This window comes from Panthera leo, chromosome B2 (assembly GCF_018350215.1).
Source record: "Panthera leo isolate Ple1 chromosome B2, P.leo_Ple1_pat1.1, whole genome shotgun sequence".
In the NCBI taxonomy this organism is placed as follows: domain Eukaryota; kingdom Metazoa; phylum Chordata; class Mammalia; order Carnivora; family Felidae; genus Panthera; species Panthera leo.
The window spans coordinates 13,444,787-13,470,902 of NC_056683.1; the positions used below are offsets into that span (position 1 = coordinate 13,444,787).

At 49.1% G+C, this 26,116-nt stretch overlaps 1 protein-coding gene across 6 annotated transcripts in view; it reads right to left on the reverse strand.

Annotated features, from left to right (window-relative positions):
• JARID2 (jumonji and AT-rich interaction domain containing 2) overlaps nt 1–26,116 on the reverse strand; it is a 272,435-nt gene that overhangs the window by 32,116 nt on the left and 214,203 nt on the right. For all 6 annotated transcript variants that reach the window (XM_042937861.1, XM_042937859.1, XM_042937863.1 and 3 more), the window contains one exon: nt 2,500–2,735. In XM_042937861.1, the coding sequence (XP_042793795.1) occupies nt 2,500–2,735 (236 nt within the window). The remainder of the gene's footprint in view (nt 1–2,499; nt 2,736–26,116) is intronic.

Sequence of the window (26,116 nt, forward strand, 5' to 3'; positions counted from 1 at the left end):
AGCCAGGGCGCGGGGTCCTCTCTGCTCCCCCAGCTTCTCCCGCCAGCTGTGCCAATTCCTAGCGGTCAGCTACAAAGAGAAATCCCGAGCCGAGGGGCACGAGCTGACAGCTGAAGACGAGCTGTGACCAACGGACACCAGAGGGGTCCGCCACCCAGCCCCATTGGAGAAGGGGCGAGTGTGTGTGCCCACGTGTGCACGCGCGGTCACGCGTCTGTGTGAATGTGAAGTCCTGTTCGTCCCCTTCCAAACCCTTCAGTCCTGCCCCACAGATGGGAGCTCCCCTTACTCTGGGACCCTTTTTAATTCTTCTCCACCTGTAGGAGAATCCCATCAGAGCGCGTATCAGGCTGTCCGATCTGGGAATGGAGGGGAGAGAACGAGCCACAAATACAGGGATGGCGGTGCCTCCGGCTGCAAACCGGGAGCCCAGCGTTGACCCCGCGGGCTAATTCCACCATCGCGCACAGTTGTGGCCTCTGCGAAAACCGTGACGTCTGGGTCTCAGAAGACGGGCCAGTGTTTAAAATACGCTACGACTACTTACTCAGTCTCAAGGTAACACCGCCGAGGATAAAGACACAGGTATGTGAGAACCCTGCCTGGAAAAGACATGAAGATTCTCACCCTGCTCACCTCACCAAGACTGGGGCGCCTGGGTGGTGCAGTCAGTTAAGTGTCTGACCTTGATTTTGGCTCAGGTCATGATCTTCACAGTTGTGAGGTCAAGCCCTAGGTCCTCGGGGTCTGAGTGTGGAGCCTGCGTAAGGTTCTCTCTCATGCTCTCTCTGCCCCTCCCCTGATCGCACTCTTAGAAATTAACAGTAAGAAAAAATTTTTAAGCCCCAAAGTACCTTTAAAAAAACAAAAAAACTAAGGTTAAAACTACACACACACACACACACACACACACAATCTCTCTCTCTCTCCCCCATGCATGCATGCAAATACACATATTCAGAGAAACTATTCTAACATCATGAACAATGAGAAAGGCCCAGGCGCCTGGGTGGCTCAGTTGGCTAAACATCTGACTTCAGCTCAGGTCGTGGTTCATCAGGAGTTCAAGCCCCACATCAGGCTCTGTGCCAGCAGCTCAGAGACTGCTTTGGATTCTGGGTCTCCCTCTCTCTTTCTGCCCCTTCCCCTCCCTCCCTCCCTCCTTCCCTCTCTGTCTCAAAAATACACATTAAAGAAAAATTTACAAAAAACATTAAAAAGAATGAGAAAGGATACGTGTAAAGAACAGCTCCACAGGGGCACCTGCGTGGCTCAGTCACTTAAGCCTCTGACTCTTGATTTTCGGTTTAGGTCATGAACTCTCAGTTCCTGGGATCAAAACCTGAGTCGGGCTCTGCACTGACAGTGTGGAGCCTGCTTGGGATTCTCTCTCTCTCCCTCTCTCTCTTGCACTCCCCTGCTCGCTTGCACTCTCTCAAAATAAAAACAGCTCCACAAGGGGAGGGATTACATTATGTTCCCACCATCTCTTAGTAATTCTAGAACATGGCAGGTCAGGAGATCTCTCTGGCCCACCCATACCTGGCCCCGACTCCATCCATTCTGCAGAAAAGGTTAGCTGTGTGTCACAAGTGCCCAGTGAGGAGATCTGTGATCCCCATGGCTCCCTGACTTTAAAATGCAGTGAGAACAGGAGCGAGGGGTCAGTGACAAGCCACTGACCCGGGTGACACAGCCCTTCACCGTGTGCCTTCCTCCAGGCTGTGCCTTCCGGGGGTCCCGGGAAATCACTGTCCAAGGACGGAACACTGTGACAATGACAATGGCAGACCCTGAGGCCATTCTTCAGAGTTTCCCAACAGGATCCATGTTATCTAACGCGACCTCGAGCAGGGGGCAGTGGGGGCTGGAGAACAATGTGACCCGCGAGCTGCGATCCTGAGGTGCAGGCTGACGTGTGCGGGGTGAACCGCCCCCGGGCACACATGGACTGCTCAGCGGTGCGTGTGCCCGTGCACGCCTCCTGCCTCCAAGTCCTGGCGGAGATGCTAACTTGTCACGTTAAGAACGACAGAGAAGCGGTCCAGGACTGTCCCCTGACAGCGCGAGGCAGTTTCCGGGCCTGTCTTCAAGGTACAGCTTCTCCAGGCTTGAGAGGACGACCGAGCTCAGAGCCATCAGGCGCCAGGACACGGGTGGAGGAGGGGCAGTGAAGGCGACAAGTCGCTTTGCCCAGCCAACAGGCGCCAACACACCAGATCCACCAGAGGGAGGCGCCTGGAGTCTGGAGCAGGTGCCAGAGCCGCTCCCACCAGAGGCCTGCACACCCAGCACCTCTGTGCCAACACCGTGCTTCCCTCCCCAGCTCACCTCTGGCCGTCACCCTCCTGGCTTCCTGAGCCCTCTAGGTACGGATTTCTCGAGGCGGCCACTCCCACGTCCCCTTCAGTTAAGATGGTGACACGGGGACACGGCGCCTGGCGGGCAGGCCCCGTCCGGGCCGGAGCGGGGTCACCTGTGCGGCAAGGCCGGGTTTACCTGCTTCCGTAAGTCCTGAGCCGACCGATGCAGAGGGGGGTGGTGGTGGTTAGCAGCGAGCCCCTTGGCCGAGGAACCCGTGGAGGGGGCCGCTGGGGGCGGGGCCGCTGACGCCTGTTCCCTCCGGCTGTCAGTCCGGTGATCGCTGTGCTTCTCCTTCCCGGGAGTGGCTTCTTTGCTTTTGTGTTTTTGAACAGGTTCTTTCTCCCGTGGAGACCTGCTGGAACCATTGAAAACTAGGAAGGAAAGAGGGACAATGAGGTCACCACATTAGATTCTGCCACCATCCAGCATCAAGGCCCGGAAGCCAGGGAGAAAGCCAAGTCCCCGTAACTCGAGCCACCCCAAGACCACAACACCACTCTGGCACCACAGCCTAAAGTACGGAACAGTCCTAGGCCCCGGGACAAAAACCATTATAAAGCATACCCAAAGAATTATTTGCTTTGGTTGAAAAGACTGAAAAAAATCTATTTTTAAAAAATCCCTACCAAAACAAAACAAAACAAAAACCCAGCGGCCCTCAGAACATCAACATCACACGTTTAAAAAAAAGAAATGAACACACAGTCAACATCCCAAGAACAGAACCACCTGGTGTATGAAGATACGGGGCATATGGAATAAAGTCGTATCTTCTCCAATTTAAAGTTACGCATTCTAGGGGCGCCTCAGTCAGCTAAGCGTCCGACTTCATCTCAGGTCACGATCTCACGGTTTGTGAGTTCGAACCCCACGTCGGGCTCTGCGCTGACAGCTCGGACCCTGGAACCTGCTTTGGCTTCTGGGTCTGTCTCTCTCTCTCTCTCTCTCTCTCTCTCTCTCTCTCTCTCTCAAAAATAAACATAAAAATAAACATATAAACAAATAAACAAAGTTGCGCATTCTGAGACTGAAGATCTGCTCACCATCCCGTCGGTGACCAGAGAAGTGAGAGAGGGCAACAGAGCCGGACCTGTTTCTCTTCCAGAAGCCCTAACAGCAGGAACAGCCAATGCATTTCATGCTTGCCACAAGCCAGGTGAGCCGGCTACGGCAGTGAGGCACGCTCACTGCCTTTACGTCCAAAGGGACAGGCAACACGTCGTCAGGCCCATTTTACAGATAAGTTGGAGAAGGAGTCATGCTGCCCGTCACCAGCACCGGCAGGCTGGCCTGCCTCCCAAGCTCACCGCCTCCCCGGTCCCCAAGCATGTGCCATGATGCCACCCACCCAGGCAATTCCAAAGAGAACAGCAACGCTCAGCAACTTGATGGTCAATTCTGTTCCTGCCAGGAGTTCCTTTTTCTACATTACAGCTGGGGCTTGTGAGCCGGACCTGGGGGGGTCTGGCCCCTCTCCACGGAATACAATGAGCTTTTACCATCTGCCCCTCCCACAGCACAGGCTTCCCCTGCCCTCAAACCATCCGGGCAATATTGGCCTGTGTCCTCAGGGAAGGAGAGGGAAAAGACTCCCCACAGGCTCTGGCAGAACAGACCACATGGAGCCCTTGCAGTGCAGCCAGTGCTCATTTTAGAAAGGCTCCTGACAGACGGGGCGGGCGGGCCTGAAAGGTCGCCACGCCCACCCCACCGCCCCCAGGCACCTCCTCTCCAGGCCGTGCCCACCCCCACCAGGCAGACTTCCAGGCCAAGTGCACCCAGGCGGCTGTAAGTCAACGCCTCCTTGGAGCGGAAGTCTCTTCCCACGGGGGCGCAAAGAAGTCACACTCACCTCCACCCACAGCCCTTTCCGAGGGCTCAAAACCAACTAAGCCTCTCTTCCGAGGACAGCAGCCTCCAAACGTGTGCCCACAGCTCCGTATGCCTTCTCTCTCACCTCTGTCGTGTCCTGTCAATTACTTTCGTGCCGCAGAGGTGAAAAATATTTTCCTCTTATCTGCCATTGGCTTTCCTAGCTCTTGTGATGCTGCATCTGCTAACCCATTTTTCTTGTTTAAAGTCTGTCTCGGCTTCTGTGCTTAGAAAGCCTGCCCATGTTCTCAAATGCGAAGATATTCCTCCACTGGTCTTCCTAAATCTTTCTTATTTATTTATTGAGAGAGAGGGAGGGGGGAGGGGGGGAAGGAGAGAGAGAGAGAGAGAGAGAGAGAGAGAGATCATGCGAGGCGGAGAGAGAACCCCAAGCACTGTCTCACTGAGAGTGCAGAGCTGGATGCGGGGCTCGAACCCAGGAACCATGAGATCATGACCTGAGCTGAAAAACCAAGAGTCGGACACTCAACCGACTGAGCCACCAGACGCCCCCATCCTCCTGATAATCGACTGAATTGCTTACACGGACTTCTTTGGTCCACTTGTTACCACCCCAGATACGGTCGAACAGATTTACGTGTTCCGTGCCTGGACTGGATGTGAATCTCGACCTGGAAAGTTCCTCCCAGCACCAGTGACTGACTACATGTTCTCAAGAGATTTTCAATACTGCAGTGAAAGAGCTCGTCGCGTCAAAATATGGTATGCGATCTGGCGTTATGGAAGGTTTCAGTGGGTACTCTCGGTTACAGGGAAAACGGAGAGCTTCAAATGGTTGGCATTTATTCTAAGTGTAAGGAACGGCACTCCGTCAGAGCCCATCAATCACACCAAGCTGGCAGGATCCGTGCTTACTTTCAAGACAAATTAAAAGCAACATCCGTAAGAAGTCATACTTCAGTGTGATTAAAACACAAGTGAGGAACATGAATCTGGGCATTTCTTGACCGTTCACCCATTTTCTAAAGCAGTGAACATAGATAGCTCCTTTATGGAAACACAGACAGGAAGCTGGTTCTTTGTCTTTTTGGTTTTTGGGTTTTCTGTTTTAAATCCCAAATATTCCATGCCCTTCCATGCTTTGTTACTGAAGAAGTACCAGTTCTGTCATTACTTCCCTCTGTTTGGTTAGAACGATTTTCTTCTGTGGCTTCGTCCCCTTTCCTAACACTGCATCATGGCAACTCCATTCCCAGCACTGCCATTTGCACCCAGGCAAGTTACTGACTCCTCAGTTTCCCCATCTGTAGACGGGGGATAAATGGGCGTTCCTACACAGAGGTTTGCAAAACCCCATCTCTGCATGTTCAGAAGGACCATCTCAGACGGCTAGGAAATCAGCCTGTGGCAAGACGGCCTCTGGCCTCCCTGCTGAAGGGAGGTGCGGCATGAAGAAGGCTTCCATACAGATAACTGTCTGGCCTGTGCACATTTCTGTCTCTTGGGGGAAAAGACGTGTGGCTGATGCCCTGCCCGTGCAAGAAGGAATAGATGCTGAAAACACAGCCCACATTTTCTACGAGCTTCATGAGTGACTTCACCCCTGGGGGAACCGGAGACCCTTTCAGGGCACCCCTCCCAGGTCACAACTATTTTCGTAATTATACCAAGATACTATTTGCCCTTCTCACTGTGTTGATTTCATTAACGGAACAAAACAAAGGTGGATTTAGCATCAGGGAAATGCTAATCAAAACCACCACGAGACAACAACCGTTTCACACCCACTAGGATGGCTATCCACAAAAGACAGATAATGGAGAGTCCTGGGGAGGATGCGGAGAAATTCTAACCCTCATGTAGTGCTGGTGGGAATGCAAAATGTTGCAGCCGCTTTGGGAAACAGGCCAGAAGTTCCTCAAAAAGGGAAACAGGGTTACCGTGACAATTCCACTTGCTAGTATGTACACAAAATACAGAAAAAATAGGTCCACATTTGTGTGGCTCAGTTGGTTGAGCCACTGACTCTGGATCTTGGCTCAGGTCATGATCTCAGGGTTCATGAGTTCGAGCCCAGCACCGGGCTCTGCACTGACCGTGTGGAGCCTGCTGGGGATTCTCTCTGTGTTCTTCCTCCACTTGTGCTCTTTCTCAAAGCAAATAAACTTAAAACATTTTTTAAATTTTGTTTCTTAATGTTTATTTCTGAGACAGAGACAGAGCATGAGTGGGGGAGGGTCAGAGAGAGAGGGGGACACAGAATCTGAAGCAGGCTCCAGCTCCGAGCTGTCAGCACAGAGCCCGACGTGGGGTTCGAACTCACAGACCGCGAGATCATGACCCGAGCCGAAGCCGGACGCGCAACCGACTGAGCCACCCAGGTGCCCCAAACTTAAAACATTTTTAAAAACATAGTTCCACATAAAAACTTGCATACAAATGTCTGAGGGGGAATAAATACTAACAATTAAGAACTGTAGGGGAAACCCAAAGGTTCACTGATTGGTATGTAGATAAGCCAAACGGGGTATCATCCATCCAATAAAAGGAGTCAAGTACCCACACGTGCACAAGTGCAAAGGGATCTTGAAAACACTGATAAATTGAAGAAATTAATGACGGGTTCCATACTGTAGGAGCCCATTCATACGAAACGCCCAGAAAAGACCAACACAGAGAGACAGAGAGTAGATTAGCAGGCTGGGGGTGGGGGTGGGGGTGGGGGTGGGGAAAGAGTTCAGGAAAATGGGAAGGATTTTCCCTGCTGATGGGAACAAGGTTTCTCAGGGGAAGCAGATGACAGCACTCCGAAGGTGACTATAATGACAGACACACAACTCTGCGTGTACTAATAACTATTAAATCGTATGCTTTGCGTAAATTTTGGGATTTGTGAATCATAGGTCAATAAAACTATTTTCTTTTTTAAACCAGCACTTAACAAGAAGGAAGGGAAGACAAGCCAGTTTTCATTTCAGGGAATGATAAAGTACAAATTGTCAGTAGCACTAAATCCTGACCCCTGAGTACACACACACTTTGTGTGACAATTGGGGAAGTACACACCAAGCCCATCCCCTGTTCAAAGCAGGTTATTTGTAGGGAAAAGCACTCGTGTGGCGGTTATTTAAGCCGCAAGCCAGCAGTTTCATGGAATGCTACGTTTATTTCAAAGAAAGACTGATGTAGTTATCTATCCATCGTTTCCACCAAAATGAATACAGCAACCCTGTGGTGGGAAATAACGAACAGAATTTTTTTTGTTATTTGGTTTTTGTTTTGTTTTGCTGCCAATGATGGAATTCACCATTTGGGGTAAAAATTACAGTTGTGGAAAAGCTTTATCTGCCACCATTGAGTTTCAAAGTCTCTCCACACTAAAATACCTCTCTGATGAGGTCAGAGAAGATGAGGATTGTTTGATGGTTGCTTAATGAAAGGTGCTGACCGCTACAAGAGGTAGTCAGGTGAACCATTTTTTCAAATTTTTTAAAAAATTTATTTTGAGAGAGTGTGCACACGCACGAGCATGTGCAAGTGGGGGAGGGGCAGAGAGAGAGGGAGACACAGGACCCGAAGCAGGCTCCAGGCTCCGAGCTGTCAGCGCAGAGCCCGACGCGGGGCTGGAACCCACGAACCGTGAGATCATGACCTGAGCCAAAATCAAGAGTCAGACACTTAACGAATGAGTCACCCAGTCGCCCCAAACCATTAATTTTCAAGTGATCAATACAAAACATTATAAAATTGTGCACGGATAAGAGAGATGTTCAAAGCCAAAGGCAAACCAACGGATTTTAGAAACACCTGGTTTGGCTAAGTCAGAGGAGCCTACGACTCTTGATCTTGGGGTCATGAATTCGAGCCGTACGTTGGATATAGAGATTACTTAAATAAATAAAACTTTACGATAAATTTAATGTAACAGAGTATGAGAAGTACCACTTCCAACTGCTGGGCCAACTGACCTTGCAGAAACTACCACTGCTTGAGTCTGGGGGTGTGATACCAAAGGATAAAAATCATCTACAAAGTTCCTCCCTTTTCCAACTATGTTTTCATCTGAGACTGATTTCTCTTCATATATGTCAACCAAAATTATGTATTGCAGGAGACTGCACACAGAAACAGACATTAGAATTTAACTGTCTTCAAGGTTCCTGGGTGGCTCAGTTAAGCTTCCAACTTCGGCTCAGGTCACGATCTCACACCTTGCGAGTTCGAGCTCTGTGTTGGGCTCTGTGCTGACAGCTTGGAGCCTGGAGCCTGCTTGGGACGTCTCCCTTTCTCTCTGCCCCTCCCCTGCTCACGCTCTGTCTTTCAAAAATAAACATATTTAAAAAAATCTAGCTGTCTTCTATGCCTCATATATATATATTTATATATAAGTTCCCTCAGTTTTAATTCTAATATGGTAAATATCAATTTTTAATAACCTGTTTTAATATCATTTTTGATATTTACCATATGAAAAATGTATCAGTAAATACAATCCTTTTGGGGTTCCTGAGTCAAAAGGGGTCTTCAAATAAAAACTCCTGACATCGCTAGGCTAAAGCATCTCTTCCTTGATTAGCTACATCATCGTTTCCAGAATGTGACGGAGTGGCTACTTAGATGTCAATACCTACAAGCCCCCACAACACTCAGGCCCTGAGAGGAAGCCACCTAAATCTGAATCCACGAAATCACCTGCTAAACTCTTTGACCTTGAGCTAGTACCTGTCCAAGTCTTAGTTTCCCCACTGACTACCTCACAGGATGGCTCTGAGGAATCAGCGAGGAACTATTAATCTAGAAAGAGGCTAATGGGCCACGAGATGTGTGCACCGGCCAGCTGGTGGCTTGTCAGTGAGGGTCACCACACTCCAGACACGTGGCAGGACACCAGTGCTCACAGTTTCCCTGCTGCTCCTTTCCAAATGAGCCACGGGGCAAGGTCAGTTGCTAAACTGAGGTTTCAAGGAAATTCCTTAAGAGCGGCACTGTGGTTATTAGCCAGCAAGAACTTCCTGAAATCCAGGGGAAAAACCAGATCCTTCCATGAGCACCAGCTCTACCCGACAGGGAACACACAGCTGTGGCTCTATTCTGAGGCTGAGGACGAGTTTCAGCCCCAGCCGGCAAGGAACTGACACCTTGGGCAAACTGCTAAGGAAGCCGAGGGGTCCCGGGACTACAGACTGGAAAGCCGGTGCCATTAACATCACAGATCAGACTGGGGCTCTGTGAACCGCAGCACCACGTTCCCTTAACAGACTGTTTTGATCAGAGCATCGAAAAAAGAGAACGTTTTCAAAAATACAAAAATTAAAACTGGAATAAAATTGACTTTGAATTGCAAACAAAGAGATCGCTTTCAAATGAACCCACTTTCTGTAACAGCTTGCTATCTTTCAGCAGCAGTATACCCAAATGGCAAACACAGCCAAAAAGTCAAATCATGTGTTAAATGGGAAGAAAGGGGGAAGGGGCGGGGCGGGGGGGGGGGGGGGGGGGGACGATGGAACCAGAGACAAGGTATATTTTGTCCTCAACAGCTCATTAATTTTAAGTGTCGTGGGAACCTGCCAGTTTTACCCCTCCAAGTAATTATCTTTTGTCTTAATTTGTAAGATTCTCGAGAAGGGGAAAGGCAAAAAATATTCACTCTCACAGGGAAAGACTAAAACCCTGTGAACATAAGAGACAGAAAGAGAGAGGCGGATAGAGGACTACGCGCGCTCTCCCCAATTAAAAGGAATAATTGAACTCGTTTCTTCAAGGAGGGAAAAAAAAGCATTTATCACAGGGAACTGTATTAGGAAATTGTATTGTGCTCAGATACAAATAGCTTTACATTAATGAACAGAGACAAATCTATTGATTTGTATACACACACTCTGAAAGTTAAATGGCCTATAGACAAGTGTTTTCACACCACGGCAGGCAAAATCTTTACAGCCAAAGGCTGATATTTTGATTTAGGGTCACTTCGTGCCTGAGAAGACAAGATGTGCTCCCAATGAGGGGTGAAAAAGAAAACTGGGCAGGGCAAGTTACATTAGCAACGTCGTTCTGGCAATCCCACAAAGGTGGAAAGCTAGGCTTTCCAAGGAGGAACTTCTTCCTTTTCTTTTTTTTTTAGAGTTTGTTTTTTTTTTTCAACATTTATTTATTTTTGGGACAGAGAGAGACAGAGCATGAATGGGGGAGGGGCAGAGAGAGAGGGAGACACAGAATTGGAAACAGGCTCCAGGCTCTGAGCCGTCAGCCCAGAGCCTGACGCGGGGCTCGAACTCACGGACCGCGAGATCGTGACCTGGCTGAAGTCGGACGCCCAACCGACTGCGCCACCCAGGCGCCCCAGTTCCTTTTCTAGCTCCAGGGACCGCGCCCCACGAAAGCTATTTGCACTGATCGCAAGGAGGCTGGGGGGTGGAGGGTCCATAAGGCAGTCCATGAAAAGCCCACCATAAGGTCTCTAAAAAGCTCACCACATGCACGGCCCCTCGTAGGGACGTGCATAGCTTGGTGTTGATTTTTAGCTCCCAGATCACCAGACACATCTGTGCCTCAATTCTCTAAACTATGTAGCCAGCTGCCTCCTCTTATCTGCCCTCCAGGAATCGTTGGAGTATTTACAATAAAGTATATACAATGCTTGGTGTTCTTCAGGGGAAGGAGTTCTGCAAAAAGTAGAAGGCTGATCTTTTTTTCCAAGCTCCTGCTGCCATGCCGACGCACGAGACCCACATTTTAAAGCAGTGATCCCCTTGAACAGAGCAGACGAGGCCAGCACATCCTGTGGCCTGTCTCCGTGACACCCCCAACTTGCTAATTATTGGTGCTAAGAAAGGCACCTCATCCGAACACAAGGACAGAATCCTGATTTTTTTTTTTAATGAGGCGACTTGGCGTCTGCCTAAGTTACAGGACACCCTGAGATGACTCAGTGTCTGACCGGAGCTAATGGGGTTCTGAAGCCTTCACCTCCTTGAAAGAGAAATGTGAACATGAGATGTTACAGGAAGCCGGGCCGAAACGGCTGGTCGGCCGGCAGAGGCACAGAGACCAGAAGGAAAGAACGATCACGAGGCCCACAGGCTGGACCAACCCCCAAATTACATAAAATAAGACGTGTTCCCTGTCCCACCCCCAAAACGAATCGAAGGGACAAAAAGAGAACCACTGTAAATAGAGAGGAACGTGTGATGGAAAGGAAAAGAGAAGCATGCCAAGTTTCTGATCGGGAGCCAGATATTTAAATGTAAGCTTCGTGTCATTACAAGGCGTCCCGACTTGGGGAAGACAGACTCCATCAATTGGCTGGCATTAAATCCTTGTTACTGTACAAAAACTGTGCCTGCTCCCTGGAGCCAGTTCAACTTTGAGTCACTATTGTCTGAAAACAATGGAATGTCTGCCAACCTTGTGCCAACAGTTCAAAAGGATTTTAATGCAGCCTGTGCGAGAGCTGTAACCCGGTTTGCCCTGGGCAGAAACTGCTCCGCTCACGTAGCTGTAGCACTCACGTGTTCGACTAGGGAAGGCAGAGAGGACGTGTTTCGGTCAGCACAGGTCCTGTTGTAACCCCACGGCACCGCTCACTCACACCGGGAGCCAGCGCCCGGCCGCAACGCGAGGGAGGAAAGCATCGGCGGCCCGTGTGCACCCCGACCTTCAGCATCACAAGCCGGGCTCTCCTGGTTAATGCAGCGTTGGCAAAACCCCTCTGGAATGGACACCCTGAAATCCTACCACTTTGGTTATAGGAAAGAAACGCATTAAAAAGGATTTTTAAGGCATGTTACATTTTCTACGTACGACCTTCTAGAACTTAATTCACAGGCTATTTTTCTGCAATCAGAATCTGGTCGCGACCGTCCCAGGATCAAAAAATGTGAACACACGATGGGCAATGATGTCCCATAACGGAGTTGGACGGATCTGCCATTTAAACACGTTTCTTGGGGTGCCTGGGTGGCTCAGTCGGTTAAGCAGCCGACTTCAGCTCAGGTCACGATCTCGCGGTCCGTGAGTTCGAGCCCCGCGTCGGGCTCTGGGCTGATGGCTCAGAGCCTGGAGCCTGCTTCCGATTCTGTGTCTCCCTCTCTCTCTGACCCTCCCCCGTTCATGCTCTGTCTCTCTCTGTCTCAAAAATAAATAAAACGTTAAAAAAAAAAAAATTAAAAAAAATAAATAAATAAACACGTTTCTTGCAGATGATCCTAGTAACTTCTGATACTGAAGTTTAAAAGGGCGTGTGACCTTTATGAGAATATAAAGGTCAGGGCAAGGAAAAGACCATGAATCAGGGTGAATGGTTTTTGTCATTGAAAAATGGTTTCTTGGCCCACCTGGCCCCCAAAGGAGCCGAGGACAGGAGGAGACTGAACCTGAGGGTGACCAACCCCCACACCCCACCCCCCACCCCACCACCGGTGCCCACATCAGTGGGCTCTAAGCTTTGTGCATTCTCCAATGTGCCAGAACAGGCTTGGGGAGGGACATCTGGGCAAGTGGCCTTTTGGGACGGCAGGCAGTGGGGCTGACAGGGATTTCATGCTTTATCACTCTCAAGAAAGGAGACAAAGATCGCAGAACTATGGGTTATACTCAAAAGAGATGTGCATTAACTCTTGAAGAACAAAATGAATGCAGTATTTTGCAGTCTGGGGATAAAAAAAAAAAGAAAAAACAAAGAAAAACCCTACACAGAGGTGGATGAATTCTAACAGGCCGACCACATCTGAAGTATATGATAAGCTATCTGGCCCAACGTTGGATCCGAACAAGCGATCTCATTCACAGCACATTTGGAGAAGAACACCCTGAAAATGTGCACAAGAATGCGAGTGGAAGGCACCCCCTCCAGATAACACAATCGACTATACAAGTTAGAGAACTGGTAATTTTCAGAATAAAAACGCTAATACAAAAAAGCTAAATATAGGAGTAGCCGCACTGCAGGAAGGATTGCTTTCAAGGTTCCCCAAATACATATCGGGGATCTGCTCCTGTATCACAAACACCTCCACCCAGCCTCCAGCCAGGAAATGAAGGACTCAAAACATTCTATATGTGCATCGTACAGTCTCGGAACGAATAGCACATATTCCCGACTGAAGATTCCCCTGAAGACAGGCCTGGTGAAATCAGCTGAAAATAGTAAATACAGGGCAGTGTGCAAAGAGCTCAACAATTCAATTTGTAATGTGTACGACATGAACACATCCCAGCCCATTCTGGACAAAAGAACGGATTCAAGATTCTGAAAATCTAATGCAATGTATTAATTGTGAAATGTCACAGCTCTTCTAAAGGATCATGGGGTGGGACACCAGTAACAGGATGGTGGCCAGCCTCTGCTTTTTGAGGACCCACCAAGCACTGGGCACTGTACTAAGTGCTACTGTCACTCATTCAGATTTCGGTTTATTCTCAGGAAGTCAGGATTCACATAATGTGTGATCCGCACATTTAAAGCACGGAGTGCCGCACATTCAGAGTTGTGCAACCCATTACACCACAATGCGAGTTTAAAATGTTTTCATCACCCCAAAATGACACGCCATTGTCCACCCGCAGCCACTTTCCTTCCTCCCCTCGCCAACCCTAACCCCAATCGAAAAAGCCACATATCCTTGTCGGCTGTATACCAATGGAGAAAGTGAGGCTCCCGGACTTTAAGTAACTGGCCCAATGACAGCTAATGAGGAAGGCATCGGAGCCAGAACATTCTCCCCGTCTGCTGTCGCTGAGATCTGGATAAGCCCCTCACCCCGGATCAGAGCAGCTCTACCATTACCAGCAAGAGGCATCCCCACGCTAAAGCAGGAACAGTGGGCCGGTGCCGCTGCCAAGTGTCCACGTAGGTCCCTAAGGTCCCGCACGGACCAGCGTAACCCAGGCTTAAGGAAAACGAGAAGAGAACGGGCACAGGCTGATTACGCTGACGGACAAGGCACGGCCCCCAACCTTCTACCACACTTGACACTGCTCAACCTGGGAAGGTCAAGCACACCACCTGCTGACAGCACTTAACAGTCACCTCTCAGACACACCTCACTGGGTGCCAGGGTTTTGAAACATGCTACCTTTCTGGGATTCTCATCATTACAAGGTTGTTCTGGGCTCGAGATCTTTTCAATCACGTGCATGGTAGTAATGGTAACAGCCAATATAACACTTTCTAGCAGATACACACACACACACACACACACACACACACACACACACACTCACTCACTCAGCTATCGTAAAAATCTTTGAAAAAGCACTCCCATTATCTCTTCTTTAAATGTGACCTTTAGGGGGCGCCTGGGTGGCGCAGTCGGTTAAGCGTCCGACTTCGGCTCAGGTCATGATCTCACGGTCCGTGAGTTCAAGCCCCGCGTCGGGCTCAGTGCTGACTGCTCAGAGCCTGGAGCCTGTTTCAGATTCTGTGTCTCCCTCTCTCTGACCCTCCCCCATTCATGCTCTGTCTCTCCCTGTCTCAAAAATAAATAAACGTTAAAAAATAAAAAAATAAAATAAAAAAAATAAATGTGACCTTTAGGAAAATTTCCTTATCTTCTTTGGAGATAAGGAAGAGGGGTGCCTGGGTGGCTCAGCCAGTTAAGCATTCAACTCTTGATTTCGGCTCAGGTCATGATCTCATGGTTCATGGGATCAAGCCCCACTTTTGGGCTCAAAGTGTGGAGCCTGCAAGCCCCACTTTTGGGCTCTGTGTTCAAAGTGTGGAGCCTGCTTGGGATTCTCGCTCTTTGCCCCTACCCCCCGGCTCATACTCGCTCACTATCAAAACAAACATTTAAGAGCGGAAAATAAAATAAAACCTAAGGGAGGGGGAAAAAAAAAAACAAAAAACAAAGGCTGCAAGCCATAAATGAGAAGAGCCAGTATGGTGCTCGCAAACCACTAAGTCAAGCATCTCCAAACACAGAAGTCGAGGACGGGAAGAAATAGAAACTTCTGACTCAACGTTGCATGTACTACTGCTCTTTAAAAACACGCTCCTACCAAAATCTTTTAAGAACTTACCAAACTCAACACCCAAAAAACAAATAATCCAGTGAAGAAATGGACAGAAGACATGAATAGACACTTTTCCAAAGAAGACATCCAGATGGCCAACCGACACGTGAAAAGATGCTCAATGTCACTTATCATCAGGGAAATACAAATCAAAACCACACTGAGATACGACCTCACACCTGTCAGAGTGGCTAAAATGAACAACTTGGGAAATGGGCTTGCGTGGATGTGGAGAAAAGGGAACCCTCCTTCACTGTTGGTGGGAATGCAAACTGGTGCAGCCGCTCTGGAAAACAGTGTGGAGGCTCCTCAAAAAATTAAAAATACAACTACCCTATGATCCAGCAGTTGCACTACTAGGAATTTATCCAAAGGTTACAGGAGCGCTGATTCATAGGGGCACAGTACATGTGTTTATACCAGCGCCTCTAACAATAGCCCAATTACGGTAAGAGCCCAAATGCCCATCACAACTGATGAATGGATAAAGAAGATGTGGTTTATATATACAATGGAATACTACTTGGCAATGAGAAAGAATGAAACCCTGCCATATGCAACAACATGGACGGAACTGGAAGGTATTATGCTAAGTGAAGTAAGTCAGAGAAAGACAGATATCACATGTTTTCACTCCTATGAGAAACTTGAGAAACTTAACGGAAAACCATGGGGGAAGGGAGGGGAAAAAACAGTTTCAAACAGAGAGGGAGGCAAACCATGAGACACTAAGATACAGAGAACAAACAAAGGGTGATGGGGGAGGTGGGGGGAGAGGGGAAAATGGGTGACGGGCACTGAGGAGGGCACTTGTTGGGATGAGCACTGGGTGTTGTATATGACCGATGAATCATGGGAATCTACCCACAAAACCAAGAGCACATGGTATACACTGTATGTTAGGTAACTTGACAATAAATTATATTACACACACACACACACACACACACACACACACACACTCCTAGGGGTGCCTGGGTGGCTCAGTTGGTTAAGGGTCTGACTTCGGCTCAGGGCATGACCTCACGGTCCATGAGTTCAAGCCCCATGTCGGGCTCTGGGCTGACAGCTGGGAGCCTGGAGCCTGCTTTGGATTCTGTGTGTCCCTCTCTCTCTGCTTCTCCCCACCCCCCGCCGCTCATGCTCTGTTTTTCTCTCTCTCTCTCTCTCAGAAATAAAACATTAAAAAATTTCAAAGAGTAATAAAACAATAAAACCACACTCCTAGCCCACAGTCCAACTTTTGGGAAAACTCACAATGGCAGGGCAGGGCAGGGCAGGGCGGCGATTGGAGCTGCCAGAGGTGAAAAAAAGGTGAAGAGGACACCCCACGAAGAAAGAAGCATCTGGCGGCTGGAGAGCATCTCCTCGCTGCACGTGGCCACGGGCAGACCCCGGCCCTGCCCGCGCGCCCCTGCCCCCCACTGCCCAGCACGGAGAGGGTGGAACGCACCTCCAAGGCAGAAACGTGGTAAACTCATCCAAATGACTGCTTTTTGGCCCTGGCACAACGTGCCCCCGGTGTGCATCCAAAAGCAATTAAATCATTCCAGCTGTGAGTCCAATGACATGTTGTTTAAAAAGTCTTCCGAGAAATGTCCCTCTTCAGAAAGAGGGGCACAAAGAGAAACAGTGCCATTCGTCCCATGTTTCCTAAGGGCAAGAAAGCAGGTGAAAAGCCACCGTACGTGGCTGCCGTGAGCAGTGACCTTCCCCCAAGGTCCCCTCTGCAAAGGAGAAGGAACGCCTCGCCACAGAGACAACACTGAGGAAAGCCAAGGCCAAAGTCATTCCAAACGGATGTATTCATGCCCCCAGTCTACCATGGTTATCCCACTGGAAAAAAAATAACCAGTTATGAGAACTTTCCACAAACTAAGCCATTTCAAGTATCAACTCGTAACATAAATATCCCCAGAGCAGTGTTTTGATGCTGGGGTTTTGTTTCCAAATCGGGATTACCTAAGGGCTCTATTGTTAGGATCATCTGAGGTTCTGTATACGAAAGGCTATTCTGGAAACTCTGAAGAGCTGGTGGACGAGAGAGGCTGCCGAGGGCATTGTTATTGTAACCCTTGAGTGGTAACCCGAGGCTGAAAATGCACGTGATGCTGCCCGTGTCATTTCAGATTATGTATTTTAATAAACACATGCATTTCCGCGAGGATGCTCAGTGCATTAGAAGGGAGAACATTATAGTGCAGGATCACGTCTGCAAAACTACACGTCTGCCCGGTGACAGCAGGCTCTCGCAGGAGACCGCTGGGGTCTGGGCTCCGCGCCCACAGGGGATGAGCGTGGTCACAGGCAGGCCCAATCCGACACTGATGGCAGGGTCGCGGGGCAAGTCAGGGGGTGCACGCACTCTCCCTTGGCCTCCACCACCGAGCCACGTGCCTGCTCGCTACAGAACCCCTGATGCTTCACTGGGCAGGGAGATGGGAGGGTCCAGGCTTTGGGGAGAAACAAGATAAAACAAGACATCATTCGCAGTCCGGCTTCTGGTTTCGTCAAACTAACACAGACCAAGCAAAACTCTTTGCCTGGACCCATGGCCCGGTGAGGAATTTTTGGTCAAAGCTTCTCCCAAAATCAAGTGTTCACGTTCCCCGTTTTGTTCTCTGTGCGTTTATTTCCCCACATTTCAGTGACGGGGACCCTCCTGGGAGAGATGCTGTTGGACTTCTGGACACATCGCAACATGTCCAGGGCACAAAGCGGGAGACACACACACCACACTGTAACAACAGAAACACCGTGTCGTGGAAAAGTAAGAAAAAGCAACTCACTGTCCACTTTCTTGCGTGAATATAATCAACAAGTCGGAGAACCAGCTCGACTACATGATAATTATGCCCTCATCCAAGCCCGAATTTTAGTGAGGGATCTTTCACCTGGCTAAACAGGTGATCTTGGGACAAGTCCTTCCCCGTGAGCACACAGCAATGCCCATTATCTGCTATAAAAGATCCCAATGGGAACTATTCCTATACACGAGACACAAGCAGTAGTTTTGCTCTATGCAAAATTTTGCTTCCTGCTCATTGCATGGAAGAGGATATTAATCAGAGAAGTTAAATGCCTCACCCAGGAACACACAGCTAATGTGTAGCTTTAAAGAGGCAGGACGCAAAGCTCATGGTGACTTTTTGAGGACGATAAAGACCTGTGTAGGAACTGAATAGACAAAAAAAAAAAAAAAGGACAAACATATTGGGCAACTTGGTATTATAGTACAATTCTAATTACCCAGAAAAGCTTGGGTAGGTTGTACAAAGCCGAATATTCCATTTTCAAAGACTACTATGTTTTACTTGTAGCACCTTTGGGTGACAAGCTTCTAGTATCAAGGACTCCTTTCTCTACTGTGGAAAATCGTGACCGCAAGAACATCTTCACATTCTCCTGCCTGGGGACTTCCTCCCAATCATCGCTAGGACTTGTTTTAATAAACTGCTGGCTGGCGGTGGTTTGTTTGGTGATTATCTGCCTCCTTTACAGAAGAGAGGGTCCAGAACACAGAGGGTGAGGCAGCTCACCTACCAGGTAACGAGACAGAGCCCCACGTTCCTCTGAAACACTGGCTGAAACTGGCCTTCTCCAAAGAGGACTTCCCCCCCTTTTTTTCTTTTTACATCGTCGACCCTTTTGACTTCTCTTTTACCAACAAAACCATTCATCTTTCCCTGGGTCACCTGAAATTGAAGGAGCACCGCTCACCGCATGTACATTTCTGAGCTGGCTTCAACTCCATCCCTCCGATGGCCTCGCAGAGAAGCATCGTCATCCTGTAAGTTTTAATTATTTGGCTGCCAAGGACATCAAAGCCACGCAGGCAACCGACAAGGGGGGACCTGAGCCGAGCTGTGTACCCCAGGCAGGGGCTGGTGGCACTGGTTTTTCTGACACTGCCTACCAGACAGGAGTGGGAAGTCCACTATCACAGTGCAAACTGCCCCTCACTGAACACTGATGCTCACCCTCTCACCCCTACATGGAATCCCATACGGGGCCAGAGGCATTTCGAGAACCTCGACTCTTGGCTGCAACCTGCCACCTCGGGTGATGGGTCCAAGACCTCAGGTTTTCCATTACTCCTCCCACCCGGACACCTTCATGGAACCAAGAGATAACATAGGTGCACACGTCCTAAAAACTCTGGGATTCCTGGAGCGCTGGGTGGCTCAGTCAGCTAAGTGTCTGACTCTTGATCTCTGCCCGGGTCGGGGTCTCATGGTTTGTGGGATCCAGCCCCATGTCAGAAGCCTGCTCGAGGAGTTTCTCTCCCTCCTTCTCTCTCTCTCTGCCCCTCCCCAGCTGGCACTGTCTGTCTCTCTCAAAAATTAATAAATTTTAAAACTTTTTTTCAGTGTTTATTTGTGTGTGTGTGTGTGTGTGTGTGTGTGTGTGTGTGTGTGTGTGAGAGAGAGAGAGAGAAAGAGAGAGACAGACAGACAGACAGACAGAGTGCGAGTGGGGGCAGGGAGGGGGCAGAGAGAGAGGGAGGACAGAATCCGAAGCAGGCTCCAGGCTCCGAGCTGTCAGCATGGAGCCTGACACGGTACTCGAACTCACGAACCAGAGATCTTAACCTGAGCCGAAGTGAGACAGTCAACCAACTGAGCTACCCAGGCACCCCCCAAAATAATAAACTTTAAAAAATATTAAAAAAAAAAAAACCCTCTAGTATTCTTACTGTCGTGTGTGGAAAACGGACCTCAACTCATACCCTCACACAAAAAAGCAGGTATGTGAGGCCACCTACCAAAACCAATGAGAGAAATCACCCTCCAACGATGAACATGTCTGCACACGCGGTTAACAGAGAGCCTACGGACCATTTGCTTCCTCCCCACCTTCCGGATGGGAAGCCTGAGACTAAGAAATATTAAGCCACATGCTCAAAGTGAGGCAGCCATCGGGGCACCTGGGTGGCTCAGTCGGTTGAACATCTGACTTCGGCTCAGGTCATGATCTCACGGTTCGTGGGTTTGAGCCCCGCGTCGGGCTCTATGCTGACAGCTTGCAGCTCGGAGCCTGGAGCCTGCTTCGGATTCTGTGTCTCCCTCGCTCTCTGCCCCTGCCCTGCTTGCGCCGTCTCTGTCTCTCAAAAATAAATAGATGTAAAAAGAAAATAAACTAGTTTTAAAGCGAGGCAGCCATCAACTGTGGACGGCAGAAGTGCGAGCCAGGTGGGTCAGAGTCTGAAGCCTGGGCTTCAAGCCCTGTGCTATTCTCTCCTCCGTGCGGGCGTCCGTACAAAAGTCAAAGGCTCACTTAACTCACCTGGCATATGCCAGAGGGACTCGAGAGTGGGAACTGCAGCTAGTTCACGGGCAGCTCTTCCCGGAGGAATGCGCCCCACAGAGCACTGCAGACGGTCTGAAGACCTACCTGGCACCTGTATTTCCACGGCCACCAAGCCATCTCCAGGTGTCAACAATCTGTCCAATGTGACCTTTCCGTTTCATTCTGACGACACCTCGATTAAAACCTCAGGATCACGTAGAGGCTAGTGCAGTGGTCTCTCAGAGGGTCTTTTCTCTTTTTTTGCCTCTGAGCTGCGCACAATCCATCTTTCAAAATACAAACGTGATCACGGAACACGCTTGCCAAGGAAAGTCCTTTGCGTCAGGAAGGGAGGGAAAGAGGCAGGAAGAGAAAGGACACCATGACCTCTCCATTAGAGGGCTTCCTGACGCTGAAACTCAGGTTATCCTTGTCATGTGACCTTACAAAATATTTCGTACGCAGATGCCCGAAAAGCAGAAACAAATTCACAAACCCTTTCAAACATACACGAGAACCTACGGAAACATCACTTTTAATGGAGTCCAAACACACACTTGAGGACATTGGTTGCTTGTACTCAACAGCCCCTTCCTATGGAAGATGTTTGAACCTGGGTGTGAGGGAGGCTTGTCAGTCATAGAATGGGTGGCATGGGACAACAGGGGGACACACTAGAAGTGACAAGAGAAACACAAAGTGACAGGGAGGAGGGTATACATGAACCAGATATTAAGCCTGTGTGATTGGGAAACGTGGATAGAGCCTGAAGGTCTTAGGCTGTTTCTGATGGGATTCTCCAGGGAGTTTCCCAGATCATCAGCTCCTTAGGGAAAGGTCCCTGTCCCTCGTTCATCTGGGTCATCTTCCAAAGCACTAAAATTAGCACGTTTCTCGCGTGCACATAAATTACACTTATTTTATGTAGGACAGAAAAATTAACTCCAAAAAATTCCCTAAGTGTTTAATATGGCAAGATCCTGCCCTCAAGAAGGCTATGATTGTGTTCCAGTACTTTTCCCAGTGAAACGATGGCCAGACCTCCCTTCCAAATCCTCCACAAATACATTTTCAGGAATAAGCAAACACAGAATCTTTCTCCAACACTCACAGGCGTTAACATTTGCCAAAAACTCACAAACTAATTTTGCAGGAGATACTACAGGGGAGTTGATTTGGTACTTCTAATTGATTTGTTGGGTCTTCTGAACACCGCCTAGTAGAATAACTTTACTGACAACGATGTTTGTTTAGAATGTAAAAAGACTTCTGAGTGCCTGGGTGGCTCAGTCAGTTAAGCATCTGACTTCAGCTCAGCTCATGATCTCGCGGTTTGTGAGTTCGAGCCCCGCGTCGGGCTCTGTGCTGACAGCTCAGAGACTGAAAAGCCTGCCTCAGATTCAGTCTTCCCTTCTCTCTCTGCCCCTCCCTACCCACCCCCTCAGAAATAAACATAAAAAAAAAAAAAAAAAAGAACTTAAAAGGACATGAAAGATCTCCATGCCCATGGCAACAACATTACAAACTCAGACAATACAAATTCGTAATTTTCTTGGGGCCTACTAGAGAACAGATGAGCTGAATTCCAGAGGTTAAATGCCCACGGTGGAAGGGTGGCTGGTGTAGGAATGAGCACACCCCACGGACTGAACAAGGTCAGGGCTTCAGATGACAAAATGGCACCACAGGAGGGACTGGTATCTGGCGGGCTCCCAAACACAAGGACAGATCGCCTGGGCCTGCAGCTCTCGCCCTATCACCCCACCTCCAAGTTCAGGTGGGTACTTAGCCCCATGGGTTCTAGAACTCTACCGAAGCAAACCTTTGGAACTGCAACCAATCCTTTCCCAGCTCAAAAGCAGACATAATCAGGGGTGCCTGGGTGGCTCAGTAGGTTAAGCATCTGACTCTTGGTTTCAGCTCAGGTCATGATCTCACAGTTTTTGAGCTTGAGCCCCATGCTGGACTCCACGCTGACAGCGCAAAACCTGCTTGGGATTCTCTCTCCCTCCCCATGCATGTTCTCCTCTCTCAAAAACAAATTTAAAAAAAAAATTTTTTTTTTAACGTTTATTTATTTTTTGAGACAGAGAGAGAGACAGAGCGTGAACGGGGGAGGAGCAGAGAGAGAGGGAGACACAGAATCGGAAGCAGGCTCCAGGCTCTGAGCCATCAGCCCAGAGCCCGACGTGGGCCTCGAACTCACGGACCGCGAGATCGTGACCTGAGCTGAAGTCAGACGCTTAACCGACTGAGCCACCCAGGCGCCCCTCTCAAAAACAAATTTCTAAGAAAGGGACATAGTCTAAAAAGACAGAGGGCTGGAGGCTGGGGGTTGATGAACTCAATCTAACTAAAGGTAGAAGCCAACCACTTCAGGAGAAATCAGAGAGGTAGCCCTTCATCTTAACTGCCCCAAAACAAAACAGAAAAAAAAAACACACACAGAACAAAGACACTTCACTCCTTGGAAGTATATATACTGTACATTAGAGCACCCTATACACGCAATGCCTGAAATCCAACTTTCAGAAGAGAGATGTACGAACACCCACTGTGACGGGAACGGTCATGAGAAGGAGACCCACAGGAACCAGCATCAGTAGAATTAGCACAGACAGGAAATAAAGGGGCTTGCACCTTTGGTTTCTAAAGCCTCATCAAAGAAAGCACAGAAAGTGCTGGCAAGTACAGGCAGAGTCAGAGCTCCAGCGCGGCCCCACTGGTCTGGGCACTCTGCTGGCTTCACTGGAGAGAAAGCCTAGGAGAAAGCGGGAACAAGGAGAGTCAAGGAGGAAGACAAAGTGTGCAAGAGTACACGGGCAGAAAAGACAGTAAGAGGGTCGTGGGGGTTCCCAGCTCAGGCACCCCGCACTGCACCCAACGACACACTGTCCCCAACACCCCTACCCGGGAAGAGACAGAAAACTCATCGCTATACGAAAAGAACGCGAGAGTGTTTCAACAAGCAAATCCCCAAAGGGAACACTGAAAACCCTTTTAGTTGCCACGAAATCAATTTCAATCACATGGTAACTACTTCGACTGGTAAAATCTGACATAAAAAAAAAAAAAAAAAAATTCGGCCCACGTACGCGCACGTGCGAATGCAGACACACGTATCTACAGACAGATTTTCCTTGACTCCTGACCGCAGTGATCATGGTCAACGCAAAAACGGTTGCCCTCTTCCCGCAGGTGAGTCGGCCGATTCCCTCAGCCCGCCCCGTTCGTGAAACTTTGTGACGTGCCACCGCATGCCCACTGCCCCTTCCTGTCACCACTCTGCAGCTCCTGTGGAAAAAGAATTCAAGGGAGTATAGGCTCCCCGCACGTGGAAGGTGGTAACTTGGACACTGTCAGGCGAGTCAACGAGAAGACTGGTGAACCAGCAAGTTCACATGAACTGAAAAGCAGGAGTTGGAGGCTCAACCTGTGTGGATTCACTCAACACATCCATGTGATTTGACCGCAACAGTGTGATTTAGGAGAAATATTCACCATTAAGATATGTATCTGGTCCCCACTCATGATTCCTGATTCACGGCTCCCCAAACCCCAGCATTTCCGAAGTGGTGAGTGATGCAGAGGTCTGTTAAGAGAGGGGACCTTTGGGAAGCACCCAAGGACAGTGGCCAGGTGCCAGGAGAATGAACCACGTGAGCAGTGGACTGGAACCTTCAGTCCGACCCCCCCACCCCACCCCCGACCTTGAGGAAGGTGAGAGGAGCTAGAGGTTCAATCAGCCAATGGCCAATGACCTGGTCGATCAGCACTATGTAAGGATGCCTCCATAAAAACCCAAAGGACAAAATTCTAAGAGCTGGGCTGGAAGACCTAAGGAGATGCAAAGTGACTGGCGTGGAGACAGTGTGGGAGTTCCGTGCCCTTTCCCCATACCTCACCCTACATCCCTCTCCATCTGGCTGGGCATCTTTATCCTTTATCAAACTGGTGAAGGTTAAGTGTCTCCCTGAGCTCTGTGAACCACTCTAATAAATCAGTCAAACCTGAGTGGGATTTCATTGGAACCTCCAATGTGTAGCTGGTGCCCAAGGAATAGCGGGCTTGTGGGTGGCATCTGAGGTGGGTGATAAGGGGACAGCCTTCCAGGACTGAGCCCTTAACCTGTGGAGTCTCATGCAATCTCTAGATAGGTGGTGTCGGAATGGAGTTAAATTCTCAGAACCCTACTGGGGACCGAAATCTGCTAGGTGTTTGGGGAGCGAGGGAAGTACTTACCTGCCATGTTGGAACAGGGTCCAGAAACCCTGAAAGACTGATGAATTCACCCACCCAGCACAGTGAAACAATGAAAAATAGTACCAAGGAATAATTCTGACACTATCCTGAGGAAATATATTTATCATATGGACACAGAGACCAACTGATAGGAGTCTAATTTCATGTTTTGTTCGTTTTTATTTACTCCTGACTCCTACTGAACCCAAAGTAAAACTAGAAAATACCTTCCCAAGAATTCAAACGAAAAGCAAATCTCCACAAGTCTCCTTTCCTGCTTCATCCTACCTCAGAAAGCTCAGCCCCCTTCTGAACGCCTCGGCCGGCAGCTCTGGGATGATAAATTTCCAGTCCGTCCTCTGGATCTTTGTCTTTTACCATCGATGCAAATTCGGCAGATAATAAAGTCCTTAACTGCCCCCAAACCACCTCCCTTCCTAACTCCTGTTCTATTACCTCCAGCCTTGGTTCTCCAGACAGTAGTGAAAAGCTGCTCACCTTTGCTTCAAAAGGCCCTTGCGCACACGTGAACCATCGTATGTTCCCAAGTCCAGCCCCTCAATGGTTATTTCCGGGCTGGGCTCCTTGGATCTCTTTAATCTTATTTCCACATCAAAAATCCTCCGCGGTTTCCCACTCTCCACATTCCAACCATTCCTTCTGCCCAGCGGGGCATGTTATCGACTCCATTTGGTCATTCCCAGTCACCCTGAAGAACACCACCCCCCATACTCGGGTGGGACAGTCACCCCACAACCCGGCGACGCACCCCAGTTCATGATCGTGGATGTCAAGTTCATCTCTATGCCTACACCTGTATTCCAACGCCTATACGTAGCTCTCTTCCAACCATCAAGACTTCTGACGATCACAGCCGCAGGTGGAAACCTTGTTCTTGGAAGGTTAACATTCAGTCACCATTTTGTATTCTGCACTGAGGTTATGAACCCCATTTCCCCGACTAAACTGTGAAGTTCTTAAAAGCGGGTCACAGCCTTTACTATATCTGCATGCCTCCTGCACTCAGTCCCCAGCAAGGGGCAGGACAAACACTCGTTATACTGACAAGGGAAAAATGCTCCCCAACGGTGAAAGCCAGACACATTCCCATTATGTCTAGGCCTGTGCCTGACCCGAGCCTCTATATCCCCCTGGGTCCAGAGAAACAAGTGGTAGCTCAAGGCAGTCATGGAGGGGGGAAAAGGGAGACCTCTTCCTTTGCCTCAATCACTTACTGATAGCACTGGTTTTCTGCCACTCCCGGGTCGGGGCTGTAAGCCTACCATCCAGCCCCTCCTCCTCCCAGTGAGAGCCCCATGGCCAACTCTCAGTCCCTTGTCACCTCTGGCCAGGTGGCTGACCACAGTTA